The sequence below is a fragment of the Nothoprocta perdicaria genome, unplaced genomic scaffold, assembly GCF_003342845.1.
Source record: "Nothoprocta perdicaria isolate Ctin4 unplaced genomic scaffold, notPer1 scaffold_196, whole genome shotgun sequence".
Lineage (NCBI taxonomy): Eukaryota > Metazoa > Chordata > Aves > Tinamiformes > Tinamidae > Nothoprocta > Nothoprocta perdicaria.
The window spans coordinates 1,090,280-1,104,474 of NW_020455160.1; the positions used below are offsets into that span (position 1 = coordinate 1,090,280).

The 14,195-nt window shown below is 47.5% G+C and overlaps 3 protein-coding genes across 5 annotated transcripts in view; all 3 read left to right on the plus strand.

Annotated features, from left to right (window-relative positions):
- The first annotated feature begins 21 nt into the window (after positions 1 to 21).
- NFS1 (NFS1, cysteine desulfurase) lies at positions 22 to 9,563 on the plus strand. 2 transcript variants are annotated; one of them, XM_026037296.1, is made up of 12 exons: positions 22 to 77; positions 273 to 389; positions 505 to 588; positions 1,662 to 1,814; positions 2,772 to 2,865; positions 4,576 to 4,710; positions 5,504 to 5,661; positions 6,383 to 6,488; positions 6,704 to 6,785; positions 8,135 to 8,218; positions 8,399 to 8,488; positions 9,104 to 9,563. In XM_026037296.1, the coding sequence occupies exons 1-12, from the start codon at positions 51 to 53 to the stop codon at positions 9,165 to 9,167; spliced, it is 1,194 nt and encodes a 397-aa protein (XP_025893081.1). In that variant the 5' UTR covers positions 22 to 50; the 3' UTR covers positions 9,168 to 9,563. The 2 variants fall into 2 exon arrangements, with proteins under 2 accessions (XP_025893081.1, XP_025893082.1); XM_026037297.1 differs by lacking the exon at positions 273 to 389 and having other exon boundaries at positions 46 to 77.
- A 4,502-nt stretch (positions 9,564 to 14,065) lies between these two features.
- RBM12 (RNA binding motif protein 12) overlaps positions 14,066 to 14,195 on the plus strand; it is an 11,279-nt gene continuing 11,149 nt past the window's right edge. The window contains exon 1 of one of the 2 annotated variants that reach the window (XM_026037310.1): positions 14,066 to 14,177. The gene's annotated coding sequence lies outside the window, so the exon portion shown is untranslated. The remainder of the gene's footprint in view (positions 14,178 to 14,195) is intronic. The other variant, XM_026037311.1, reaches the window with a different exon arrangement.
- Positions 14,117 to 14,195, plus strand: part of CPNE1 (copine 1) — a 40,466-nt gene continuing 40,387 nt past the window's right edge. The window contains exon 1 of the mRNA XM_026037313.1: positions 14,117 to 14,177. The gene's annotated coding sequence lies outside the window, so the exon portion shown is untranslated. The remainder of the gene's footprint in view (positions 14,178 to 14,195) is intronic.

The window sequence follows — 14,195 nt, forward strand, 5'->3', positions numbered from 1 at the left end:
GGGGCGGCGATGATGGCGGCGGCGGCGCGGGCGCCCTGCGGCCGCTCTACATGGACGTGCAGGCCACGACGCCGCTGGTGCGGCCCGGCCCGGGGCGGGGGGCGGCTGCTGCTGTCGGGTTGATCGGTTCCGGTCGGCGCGGATCAGCGGCGGTTCCCGCCGGGCGGGGAGGGGGGCGGACACCCGGTCCCTGTAGAGGTGCTGGGGCGGGGTGTAAGTGACGGCGTGTCCGTGGGCTCCGCGCCGCGCCCCACGCGCCGCCTGTGCCGCAGGACCCGCGCGTGCTGGACCGCATGCTGCCCTTCCTGACGGCGCGCTTCGGCAACCCGCACTCGCGCACGCACCGCTACGGCTGGGAGAGCGAGGCCGCCGTGGAGGCCGCGCGGCGGGTGAGTGTGCGCCGGGACACGGACACGGCGCCCGGGACACGGGACACGGACACGGGACACGGGACACGGACACGGCGCCACCGGGTGACGCGGGCGCCGCTTCTCTCCCGCACAGCAAGTCGCAGCGCTGGTCGGAGCCGATCCCAGGGAAATCATCTTCACGAGCGGCGCTACGGAGTCCAACAACATGGCCATCAAGGTGAAGGGCTGCGCGCGGGGCGGCCGGCGCGGGACACGCGGGGGCCTGGCGTTGGAAATGACACTCGTAGAAAACACAGGCACCTTTCAGCAGTTGAAGCATGAATTTGTGGTCCCAGCCAGCCGGGTTTGTTCCCTTGTTAGTTGCCATATTCTGCGACACAGATGGAAGAGGCATTGGGCTCTCGCGCCCTGTTGGGCTCCCGTTCGAGGGCAGGGTGCAGTATTTGAGGGTTCCTTTTCTTCTCAAACCGAGCCCGTGTGGTTCGAGCTGTTCCTTGGGGAAACATCCCGGCCTCTGCCGCTGTTCCCAGTGTTTCGTGAAACCTTTTGGGCTGGCGCTTTTCCGCTGTGGTGCTCGTTTAGAGATGCTAGGAGTTTTATTGTCGGATCCGAGCAAAGTTAGTCCGTGGTATGTTCGGAGTTTTGTTGTTTTCATTCCAGCTGGGGAAGAATGGGTATGGATACGGCTGTCCTGCCTCCACAGATACAATATCTTTCTTGGAGTGTGGCGGAGATACTGGCGTGGCTATCAACCCATTTTCTGGCAAACACTAGTTGCTGTTTTATCCTTTATCCTCAATGAGGCCATTCAGATTTCTCATCTCCTATGACTTCAAAAGCTTTAAAAAAAAATCCTTTGATTTAAAAAAAAAAAGGTTTAGAATTTATATCTAACAATATTTGTATAGGCTTTTTAAAAGATGAGATGCTTTGGAAAAACGAGTCCTGATGCAAGTATCTAGTGTGAATGACGTGTTACTGCTGCCCTTTAGATTCATGAGTTTGGGGTAAACAGAGGTGGTTGAAATTGTATAATGGTCATTTTATGGCAAAACTGATTAATTTATTGGAAAGGAAAATTGTTTTTCATCTGAGTCAGAGTTACCTTCTTGCTTCCCCTGAGTAAACCTGCAGTGCTGCAGAGGGGACTATCGCTAATTCTCCTTTGCGATGCATTAGCTGTTTCTGCCCACACTTTGCACAGTCCCTCGTTTGTGAGGATTTTGTGTGAAGTTTGCTCTCTTCAGCCATGTAACTGCAAACTTCTTGTTGCTGGACTGTGCACGACAGGGTGTTGCAAGATTCTATAAGTCCAGAAAGAAGCACATCGTTACCACCCAAACAGAGCACAAGTGCGTGTTGGATTCCTGCCGTTCCCTGGAGTCGGAAGGTTTTCAGGTCACGTATCTCCCCGTTAAAAAGAACGGCCTCGTGGATTTGAAGGTAGGTTCCTGCCGCCGGGAAGCTCGTGAACAGGGGCTGTCCAGGTGGGCAGGGTGAGCAGAGGGTCCTCTTGCTTTATGCCTCAAGATGGGGTTTCGGGGGACCTCGTGTCCAGGAAAGGATGGTGAGTGTCACATCGCAAGATACAAGGAGATTAGCTGTCAAATCAGACACAGTTGGAGAAGGACTTTTCTCCTCCCTGGGCTCCTCTGCCCTCCTGAGTGGTGGCACCGATAGCACTTGGAGATACCCTTGGGATGTTGCGCTCCATGTGGGAAGGCCGGCGGAGCGGCGCTGGAGGTGCCAGTGCGCAGCGCCGTGGGGATGCCGGCGCGGCGGTCACAATCCGCCCGGCTGCCGTGGGCTGGCCGCCGGCCGCCGCGTGCCCTGCACGGCCGCCCCGTGTCCCGCGGCGCCCCGCCGCGGCGCCCCGCTCCTTCCCGGCCGCGCGTCCCGCTGGGGTGGGCCGCTGCTTGCGGGACCGGTCAGACGGATCGCGCCTGCAGGCCCAGAACCGTTAATGATGCTCTCGGAGAACTTGGTTGGCAAAATCCTGCTTCTCAGATTTAGCAAAATTCCTTTATAAGCCACGCTTTATTTGTCTTATTTTTGTCGTGATGTGAGTTAAGCTGTTTTATGAGTGTTCAGTTTGTTTTAAAAAGTTCTCATGATGTGAGGATAAGGCATCTAGCCTGTAATGACTTGATCACATCAGGTAGTGTTGCACATATCAGTGCTAGCACGTGTAGAAATGCAGTTGCCTGTCCTCCTCTCCCTGCAGAATTATATAGTTAGTGCTGTCGTGAGCAGCATTTGTTAGAAAGCAACGATTTTGTTGGAAACATGATGGCTGGGGGAACTGATGGTTAAGGTTGGCCTTGACACACTGAAGCGATGCCTCGGGAATGCTTGAGCTTCGGCTTTGTGTGACCTGTGTCTGCTTGAACATTTCACCAGGAGTTGGAGGCTGCTCTCCGGCCAGATACAAGTTTGGTTTCTGTCATGACTGTGAATAATGAAATAGGAGTGAAGCAGCCCGTTCACGAAATTGGTAAGTAACACTGGCTTCCACAGGCAAAGCTACCTCGCTTCTGCTTCGTTTAATGTAATGCTTCCCAGAGCAAGTGTTAGAGGGCTGCCCTGGGATATGATTAAGCTGGTAATGGTGCTCTCTCAAATAAACCTTTCTTAAAAGGGAAGTGAGTGCAGCACTCAGTATTTTCACAGTGGATATTGTAGGAATTCCATATGGAAATACAGATTAGCTGTATTGTTTTCAGTTTCACTCTGAATTTTTCAACAGGAAGGGAAAGAGCAGCCAGTCAGACTGCAGTTATATCTGATCAGGGTTTACTGAGCAGGTGGTGTCGGAGAGGAGAAACCTGCAGAACTCGGGGAGGAGGAGGGCAGCAGGTGCTGGGATGCGCTGAGGCTGCCCCGCGCGGGCTGGACCGGCGGCTGGGAGGCCCCCGGGCACCCGCGCTCCCGGAGAGCCGGCTCCGTGGCGGGCACGGAGGGGCGTCTCCGCGGCGGGTACAGAGAGCCGGCTCCGCAGTGGGCTGCCCGGCTCCTGGGCGGGCATGGATAGCCGCTCCGCGGGCACAGGGCAGGCGCCGGAGCCCTGCGGCCCCGCGGATGCCGCAGCAGCAGTTTCTGCAGCGACGACATCATCTGCAGCGACCCTGTCCCTCCAGGATGGCCCTTTGCGGGGTGTTTAAGTTTCTGGACAGTTTTCAGGCTTTGGCCTCTGCCCTGAACTATGCACCAGGTAATCCTGGAGGGTGTTATTTTTGCAGGTGTCTCAGCCTCTTGCAGAGCTCCTTTTTTTCTCATGATTAGCTGCTTTCTGCTTTTCTTTATTTTGCCCAAAGCAGTCTTTTTCCTGTCTTCACGGTTATGTTTTTTCAGTTGAATGGTAATTGATTATCAGTAAGTTGCTTATAGCTCTGGAGTGTCTGCTTTCAACCTGTGTTGATTAGTCTTGAGGCTGTTGCTGTTATCATACCGTGCTTAAATGAATAAGAAATATCCTTTTAATGTTCCTATAATGTGAAAGAGAAATAAGGTGAAAGAATAAAGAACATTTACGCTCCAACACCACCAACACTAACTACATTATTTTGTCTTGTGGTGCCTTTTAACTCTTTTTAAAACTTTTATAGAAGTCATAAAAGTTTGTTAAACTTTTAATGCAAAGAAGTTGATAATGGGCTAAAGTCACTTTGGGTGGGAGGAATTGGCATGTGTAAGAATTGGTGATAATGCTCCCTGAGAGAATTTTTGGATCCAGGTACTGAAAAACCTGGAAATTGAGGGAAAAAAAGGTCCAAAAATGCTTGGCAAGTGTAAACATGAAAGTAAGACTGGCAAATACTAGACCAGTGTCAAGAAGAAAGAGTCAAGAAAAAAAGAACGTTAATATTTCCCAGCTGTGGAGTCATCTGCCATGAGGGAGCAGGGATGCCCATTTCTGACATTTAAACTTAAACAGGGCCATGTCATGGTAGATGTGGATTTGGAAACCGTCCTGATTTTTGCCAGCAGGCTTCTTACCTCCTCTAGACATTGTAGGCAGAGTAGCTCCTGCGCAGCTCTCAGATGTGCTGTGAAAGGGATGTGACAAGACGCCTTTCTTCCTTTTTCACCTCAGATCTCCTCTGCGCCACCAAATGATGCTTTAGATTCATTGTTGGAAGTGCATAGCCATGGTATGAGGTAACGAGAGCTTTTTTCTTTTTTTTTCTTTATATTTTTATCACAGGTGAGATCTGCCGTGCTCATAAGGTTTTCTTCCACACAGATGCCGCACAGGCAATTGGTAAAATTCCTGTGGATGTCAATGATATGAAAATTGATCTAATGAGCATCAGTGGCCATAAAGTTTATGGGCCTAAAGGTATTTATTGAAGTGCTTTTCTAAAGAGTTTTTTCCATGCCTGTCATAAGAAGCTAATTCCACAAGGTATAAAGTCTGACCTATCACAGTGATTGCTACTATTTCTTAAATTGTAGAACATGATTTTATTAGTGGTAGGAGTAGATCTTTTTTTTTTTTTTAAAATCAGTTCATTAGTTCACCCTGATACTAGGGTAAGTGGACAGTGGATCTTCAGTGCTTATGGGCTGGGAGGTGGCTTCACTAAGTAAAGAAGTAGCATCTTAAAACTGTGGCAGCAGAAATGGATCGGCAGGAGGATGGCATCATGGATGCTCCTGAACTTGAAAGGAAATCATGGGGCAAAGTTTAGGTCCAAGTATGGCTGACAGCAGGGAGTTCTAGAAGTAACTGGAGAATTTAAATTCTTAGGGGTTTTGCTCATCCTCTGCATAAAGCAGCCTCTCTTCTATCCTCATATCTCCTTTTACACCTTTTCTGCAGAATGGAATTTAAAATCCAGCTATGGGTTTTGTAGTCTGCTCCCAAACAGCAGAAGTTGTAAACCTGGGTTGCAGGAAGACAGAATTCAAATTTGCTGTATTTGGGTGCTCTTCAGAAGCCAAAGGCAGAAGACTGTTTGTCGTCGGGTGCTGTCTTTGTGGGTGTGTGGGGGCTCCGCGGAGGGCTGCAGCCCTGGCCGTCGAGGGCACGAGCGATGGGAGCGAGTGCCGTTCTCTGGAGGAGCGCGTCCCTGGCCGAGCTGCCGCTGCGGATGCGCTGCGCGCGTCCAGCTGCTGCCGTTGCTTTGCAGGGGTCGGTGCGATCTACGTCCGGCGCCGGCCGCGCGTTCGGCTGGAGCCCTTGCAGAGCGGCGGCGGGCAGGAGCGAGGGCTGCGCTCCGGCACGGTGCCCACCCCGCTGGCCGTGGGGCTGGGGGCAGCCTGCGAAGTGGCACAGCAGGAGATGGAGGTTTGTGGGAGACCTGCTCCGTGTCCCCGAGGACAGTAAGGCAGAGACACCTTTGTCTTTAATCCCCCGGATTTCTTTGTGCTTGGGCGCTGGATTAAATTTTATTCTCTTGTGACGATTAAGGGAATGTGTTGAGATCTTCAGAATACACGTTTCTGTGTATAACGGGAAGCTCATTGTCAGCCTTTTCTTAATTTTTTTCTTTGTTGAAGTGCTTTAAATTGTGGTTTTCTACAGCACATTTACAGCTGAAAATTTTTATGATGTACTCATCTCTCCATGCTGTACCTATCCTTTATCAGCATCTCTGACCCTGAATTAATCATGCTTATGTGTATTAAAACAGTGAGCATTTCAAATTCATATTTCAACGTATGGAAGTTCGAGTTTATGGCAGTTCTGCAAATAAGAATTTCACTTTAAGCTTAGATAGCAAAGTTTATTTGCTAGGTCCAGTGCTTAAAACTCTTCCTGACTCCTCTGCATGCTGCTATGTCGCTTTCTGTGCACTAATGCATTCTTCACAATCGGGATGGAGAAAAAAAAAAACCCTTTTAGAACACTGCCAGCAGGGCATAGGCCAGGGCAGCTGTGCACACAGAATGAAGCTTGTTCCCCAGGCAGGCGAGACTCATCTTGTGAGCTGCGCCGTTACGGAAGCTTCGCTGGAGGTCGGGCATGGCCACCACTTAGGTTTTTGTTCTTTTGTTCTCTTTGCTAGTATGACCATAAGCACATCTCGCTTCTGGCAGATCGACTGGTTACAAAAATCATGAGCCAAGTTCCTGATGTGGTTATGAATGGGGATAGAGAGCATCGCTATCCAGGTAACGTCAGCAAAATCCTCCCCTGAGAGCTCTCCACCGCTCAGCGTTAGCTGCCCTGCCTGAATAACGTGTTTTGAATAAACGTTGTGCTGCTCTGTATTCACAGATTCCTTCCAAGTGGGGAAATAGGAGGGATGGGATTTGCTGTAGATTACAGTTGTTGGGAGCATGTTTGTTGTGGTATTTGTTGGTTTGTTTGTTTTCTTTCAATATAGGGTGCGTCAATTTATCTTTTGCCTATGTGGAAGGGGAGAGTCTTCTGATGGCTCTGAAAGATGTGGCTCTCTCTTCAGGAAGGTAGGTGCAATATATGGGGAGACAGACTGCTATAATCTGGGGAGAAGACATTTGCTAATAGAGCTGCAAGCCAAGTAGTGCTCTCCGCTGTGCCCTTGGTTTGCTCTTTTGGTTGATGAGCCAGCCTGACATTGAATGCAGCCTGAGCTGATGTTTCTCTAAAGCGACACCCTGACAATGAAGGTCACGTCCGCTCAGCTTGAAAGCACAAACTGGGAATTGCTGCCTGCCAGCTTCGCAGCTGCGTGTGATCTGAGTAGCCGTAACTCATGGCACTTCCACTGAAAATGCCATTTGAGCTTCTACAGCTTCTGTCCTTCAGAAGGACTCAGATGGATCATAACTGGATCTAGTGAGGCCGGACAGATAACTCAGTGAATAGTACCTATATGCGATGCAGAAGAAGAAAGAAAAATCAGTGTGTTCTCCGGGAGCTGTGTTGACTCTGCAGATTGGAGCTGGCCTGTTACTCAGGCCAACTTGATGCTTACAAGGAAGAAGCTGATAAAACCTTTCTTTGCCTTTCTGAGTGAAGCAGATTGAAATAGTATCTTGATTACCAATGTGCTGGTGGTATAAACAGGAAGAACAGGTCTCTACTTGGCAGTCACCAAAGCCCAGCACTTTTGTAATTTGAAAGTCTCTTTGGTGCTCAGGTTCTGCTTTGTGCACATCCCTAAGCAGCTCTCTGGTCTGTGTTGCGTGTTGCCACCTGTAAAAATTGAGTAACAGCCTGCAACCACGCAGCCAGTTTTCTCTAGTGCTTTAAGAGGAAAGTTCCTGCCTACTGACTGCTCTGACTAAACCTTGCTCTGGATTCCTCAGTGCTCTATTTCCCATTGATTTATACTGCTGCCAAAGGGCAGCTCTAGAAGGGAGGGTGGGGGATGTTTTTGCTTGTTTGTTTTTTAATTGTGTCCGCTGGTATTCTTTGGTTAATTCTTTCTTGGCTCTTTGACTTCTTTCCCCATCCTTCATTTCAGATGCCTCTTACTCTGCCTTACACTTCCTGTGTTTGGCCTTGCATTTGCTCTTATTGTATTACCTGTGTTCTCTCTTTTATCATGTTCCCAATTTATTGTTCCCATTCCTATCTAATCCCTGCCTCTGCCATTGCTCTTTTGTAACAGCAGAAATGCTGCCTGCGTCTTGCTCCCTCCGTCTCCTGTTCACTGCCTGTTTCGCAGAGGCTGGGAGCTGCTGCGAGCTCTTGTGAAGAGCCGTGATGATACTGGGTGTCTGGAAGGGGCCTCTTCTTTCTTGGAGAGCACTGGAGGGTGGAGCGTTACTTCAGTGGAGCTTTTGCACGTGAACAAAAGTGTGAGATTTACTTTTGCTCCGTTTCCTAGTGCTTGTACATCTGCCTCTCTGGAGCCTTCCTATGTTTTACGGGCAATTGGGACGGATGAAGACTTGGCTCACTCATCCATAAGGTGTGTGCAGCGTTTTTTTTTATTGCTGTTTCTTTTTTTATGCTGAAAGTAGGTGGTGAGCTTCCACCCCTACAGGTGCGCGATACTCGTGCCCTTAACATTGTGTGGGGAAGAACAGGAGGGGAGCATAGGGGAATGCTGTGTTGCTCTTTTGGGTGTATTATTGTTTGTTTGTTTCAGGTTTGGCATTGGTCGTTTCACCACAGAAGAAGAAGTAGATTATACAGTGCAGAAGTGCATACAGCACGTTAAGAGGCTGAGGGAAATGAGGTGAGCCAGCTTATTGAACTGAAAATAGGTGTGATAATCTTCGAGGAGTTAGATTGTTTTCAAAACAGGTTGCTTTAAAAATCTGTTGGTCTCTCTGTATATAAATGTATAGTAATGACAGAGTATGTGGCCTGATTTAAACAGTAGTGAAAATCCTTTAAGCACATCCACCTGATAACAAAGCTTCTCCCAGATCCCACCTTTATCAAGAGAAGAACATAAGGACAGGGAAAGTGTGTACGGAAGCTACCTTGAGGTTTCCAAGCTGGAGGTGGTATCATTTTGTGGACGGATCAATAAGTTACTTAATTTTGCCAAAAATGGAAGATTCAATTCAGCAGTGTCAAATGCAAGGGCTTGGTCTGTAAGAAACACTTGTGCTCAGTGCCCCAACTGGGAGCAGAGGATCAGATGGGGCACCTACCCCTCACCCCTGTGCTTTGGGCTGAAGGTCCTGGTGGAGGCTGATCATCTACAGAAGGGGAAGGTCTCTCTCGTCCTGCCATGCTCTTCTCCCTGTATTTAATGAAATTGCTTTTTTGAGAATTCTTGTTGATGTTGTTGTTTTTAGCATTCAAAATGGCCCTCATTTTTTTTTCTCTCTTTTCTTTACAGTCCACTGTGGGAAATGGTTCAGGATGGAATTGACCTCAAAAGCATTAAATGGACTCAGCATTGAGAAAACAGCTTAGCGCTAACCATGGACTAGATGGATGTGGGTTAAAATGCATTCTGTGTACATTCCTGAACATGTATTTCATTCATGCTGTGCTTTTGTTTTGTTTTCGAATTTTCAATTTGACTGGAATACTGCCCTTTCTCTTAGCAAAGTCTTAAGAAATCAAAAGTGAAACTAGCTTTTATGCTGGAGAAAAGCAAGTTCCTATAATGCTCATTGCATTTATATTTCCACATAGAAATTTATGCTGACACAGGATTTATTTGGAAAAAAAATGTATTTTCTAATGTGAAAATGAGACTAGCACGTTACTGCCTGTGTCAGCAGTATCTTGTCAGAGGAGAACATCCTTGATATATGATTTGTTTGCAGCAAAGCCCTATTGCCAGACCTCCAGTTCCTTTAACTTTTGGCTGAGGCAAGCATCTGTGCAATGGCAGCCTTTTTTTTGTGCAGTTTGAATGTGTTGTCAGAAGTTCTCATGGAGGTGGCAGTTCAGCATTCCTAGAGGAAAGGGATGCCTCAGTTTGGCCATAAGCTTTTACAGTTAAGGTGTACATGCATTTAAGCATAATTGCCCCCCCCCCACCACCACCTCTAAACTCAAGATTTCTTCCTCTTCCTTGGTTTTATCTCCTTTTTTCCTTTTTCTCCTGATGCTCGTACAGACCAATATGCGTTAATGCAAAACATCCTTCGCTTTACAGAATTGACAAAACACTTTGCTGTTTGCTGCATTGTGTTTTTCACTGCATTTTTTTGTCTCAAATCTGAATTTTTCAAAGAGAACTTGAATGACCGAGGGAGGGTGATAGGTAGACAGCTTCAGCTGCAGTACCCGTTTTAGCTGGAACAAAGTGATAAGCATGGCAAAAAGCAGATAAACTGCAGTGTCCTAATGGTCCGTGGTTTCAGTTTCTTCCCTTGCGATGAGTCCTTTGCCATTACTGAGACTTTGCCTATTGGAATCTGGTTACATTAGGGAGCCTGTTGCTTTTCCCCTGTATTTTTGGTTGAGCCTGGATGATCCGGCTTCAAGTAAGGATATGGGCACTGGAGTCTTTTTCTTTGCACGTCAGGCTTTACTTCTGTCTAGTTAGAGACTTCTGTGGGCATCCATTGCACCCAAATGCTGGGGAAAGTGTGTCTCTTGAAATTGATTTGATGACATGAATTTGTGTCGGTGTTTCTTCTTTGTTGACCTTTCTATCAAGTGCCTTTGTACCAGCTGCATAAGCAGACTGCTCTCAAAGCAGCTTGCTGATTGCTGGATGCTGTGTTAGACACTGAATTTAAGGTACCCTGTAAAGAGTGCGTGTTTTTAGTTCTGGATGGTACCTACCTCGAGGATTAAACTTGGAATATGATAGTTGAAGCTAAATCTCACAAGGTGGATTGCATTACAGAACTTGTGGGGAGTTTTGTTTTGGTTTGGTTTTGGTTACCAAGAACAAATTTGTTTGTTTGCAATGCAGAGCTAATCTTGAAAGGCTCTCTCTGAAATTGATTACTGGCTTCAGCAGTTTTAATATTGTAGGACTGGCACCTTATACTACTTCATCACAATTCCTGATGCAAAACTAGATTTTAGAGGTGTTGTGTGTACAACATTTCCTCTTTGGGCCATAAATGTTCTGTGGCTTAAGCATAATATAACAGCACTTTCACAGCATGTTCTAGAACCTTATTTTTATGAAATTGTTCTTTGTGTTTTCTGATCAATAAAAATACAGATAAGACAAACTTGGTTGCTTTCAGTCTTTGATAACCATTAACTTGGAGGAAAAACAATATAAATATACAGGGTACAAATTATTTGGTGGGGATCCACCTTTCTGGCTGAACTATGTGGCATGATCAGTTAAGTTGCAGTCTTTCACTAAAGAACATAGAAAGATAAATGCCTGAGTCTCATGTACTGAGATTTAAAATGTAAGTGGTCAATGAAAAGATTTAGCCATCTCGTTCCCACTGTTAACAATTCTAGCACACTATTAACTTCACCACCATGAGAGAAAGAAGAAATACCAAGGGTTAATTTCCATTTGTAGAGCTCGGAATGCAGTTAAAGATTTTTCTACTAGGAAATAATTTATTTGGGAGGGAGATACATATCACGGAAATCGCCTATAAATCAGGTGAGGGAGCTGTTTTTTGAGTTGGTAATTAATTAAGTGCAGAGCATTACATTAATAATGAGATGAAGATGCAGGAAGGTGAGGATTTAATGTCACCATTCCGCAAATGTCATAGAAATTGAGCCAGTGTTCCAGATGCTACTGGAAAAAAAAAGTGTTCTGTTTGTGTGAGATGGTTAGGTAATATGCAAGGGGAACAAAAATTCTCCCTAAGGGATGTTGGTACAACTAAAAGCTGATAGAACGTACCAACAAAACAACTTTTTTATTTCCTTTAGGAAGGATAATGTGGAATTAGCTACTTTTTCTTGGTATGAGGAGGCTGAGGAAGAGGCTCAGCTTACAGATGCGTTGAAGGTGTCAAACAGCACGTGATACATTGCTGTTAGTGGCCTTAACAATGATAAGGTAACATGAAAGTTTTTGTGCCTTATTTTGTATGTTATTGATTGGACAACTGTTCAGTGTTTGTCCGGGATGACTTCAGTCATGATCCAGCTGTGTTCAGTCAAGGTGTTTCTAGTCACGATACACTTCTAGTCACCTTGCACTTTGAAAAGGCAAAACTTCCCAAAGCTTACTCCAGAGGAGCTGTTGAAGAGATCTCTTCTTCAGTTACGACAGTTCCACTTAAATTTTGGAATGGTAAATCATTCTAGACCAGAAGAAAGCAAATACCAGCTTTTTAAAGTAACAACCTGAATACTTGGGAGAATTGAACACTTGTGACTGCTGAACACTCTGACTGCTGGTTCCTCATGGTCATCCAAGACTATAAAAAGCACTAGTCCAGGATCCTGTTACAAGAAGTAAGATTCATGCTCGGGAACAATCCAAGTGGTTTTGTGCTAAGCATGCCTAGTTAAGGCAACAAGGCATTTGAGTTGGCAAGGTATGATGTTCCGGTTTTGATGAGGAAACTATGCCATATCAACAAGGCATGTATTTAAAACAAGCCCTAAGTGGATTGATGTTTTTTAAGTGTAATTGAGAATGAGGGATGAAATGGAAGAGTATTTTGGGAAATATTTTCTAGGAATTATTAAACATTTTTATGAAGGATGTGGAAGCATTCCTTACAGTCAGTACAAACATAGCCTAGTGAGGCCTAGGGAGTTCTGGGTTTTTTTTGCTGATCTACACAAAAAATGTCACCAGTGCCCTGAAAGAAGTCTCTCAACTGGGCTTAATTTGGCAACAAAAAGCAATTATGGTATATACATGCAACACAAAATTCCTGGGGAAAGGGCTTATTAAGGGCTGTGGTTGCACAAAACGAGGCCAATGCATGTGCTCTTACAGCCCATCCCCACCTACCTTCAGCAAGCAGGTCTTTCCAAGCAGGATCCACGCAGGCACCACGAACTTGCTGTCGATACCGTCACTTGGCTTCAGTCACTGGCTCCCATAGTCTGGGTTGAGGCGTGTGTGCAGACAGCTCGTCCTGCCTTGTGCCAGCTAATGAGACAAGAAAGCAAATTTCAGGATGCTGCATATGAAAAAGAGGAGTTCTGTATGTACAGATGGCCCATGGTGACCTGGGGTACAGCCAACAAGAACAAAAGGAGGCAGCGATATCAGTCAGAATTGATAAATTGTCAAGGCAACCTTAGCACAAACACGAAGAAAAGAGGGGCTAAAGTCAGTAAGGCCTGTGCTTGTGAGGAAAAAGCAAACAGGAGCAGGCTGTTTAGGAGAAGGGATGAGGGAAAATTCAGGATGAGAAAGAGAGGGGGAAAAGGGAGAGAAATCACGGGGCTGCAGTCACTGGGATGGGCTGCCCAGTGCCTGAAGACGGGGTCAGAGCAGCTCCCTCGTGTGGCTGGCCACACTTTTTTGTTAAATAAGGAGAAAAATAACCAAACTATCCAGATTGGAGTGCCAAATTCATCGGTGTAGAGATACAGGCTTTTTTTTTTTTTTTTTTTTTTTTTTTTTTTTTTTTTCCTCTTCCCAAAAGGAAAACCAAGCTGCTAAGCTGCTGCAGGACAGGTATCTCCCCTGACAGAAACTCCCTGTATTTCTTTGCTTGCTTGGAGGGCACTCATGGCACTGTTTGTCTGGGCATTTGTATTCTAAGTCTATGTAAGCAAGCAAGGGGGAAATACTGGACTGCAAGCGACACCAGGTGTGATCCACTGTAATCCGTTTCTAACTGCGCATCCTGCTCAAAGCCTGCCCAAAGTCTTCCCCGGACTCTTCAATGAGAAGAGGAACCTGATGTTTCCTGCTGAGTTCCTGTTTCCTCAGCAATTACTCCGACAGACACCGTTTTCGTGCAATTATTTTGGAGAAAACGTTTCGCAGTAGCACTATGTTACTGCTGTGCTAGACATAACAATGCCAGTCTTCTCACTGGCCTAAATTCGACGATGCTCTTTTCAGCGCCTTCTCAGTACGTAAGGAAGCAGAGAAGGCTTTTGGATTATTTTGTTTATTTATTCAAAAGACATCTCGCCAGGCGTTACCTGAGGGAACGCTCCCCCCCCGCGGCGCGGCCGCACGGAGCATGCGCGGGGAGGGCGGGGCGGGCAGGAGGGAGGGGTGCTGACGCACGGAGCATGCGCAGGGAGGGCGGGGGAGGGTGCTGACGGACGAAGCATGCGCGGGGCGGGCAGGGGGCGCGGCCTCACGGAGCATGCGCGAGGGGTGAGTGGCAGGGGGCGCTGCGCGCGCAGCAAAGCCCCGCCCCCCGCGCCGCCGGGTCCGTCCCGCCCGCCCCGCCCCCTCCCTCGCGGCGCTGGCCGCGCCGCAGCCGCCGCCGCCATTTTGTGGCGCTGCGCGGTCGGTGGCGCTGGGCTCGGCGCGCGGAGCGGGGCCCGGGCGGCGCTTTCGCTCCCTTCTAGGCCCCTTTTCCCGTGCAGAGCCCTCGGTAAGAGCGCGGCAGCGC

Coding starts and splice junctions, on each gene's coding strand:
- NFS1 (XM_026037296.1), top strand. CDS start 51: ATGGACGTGCAGGCCACGACGCCGCTG. Junction 2,866..4,575: donor GCAGCCCGTTCACGAAATTG/GTAAGTAACACT, acceptor TTTTTATCACAG/GTGAGATCTGCCGTGCTCAT. Junction 4,711..5,503: donor TAAAGTTTATGGGCCTAAAG/GTATTTATTGAA, acceptor GTTGCTTTGCAG/GGGTCGGTGCGATCTACGTC.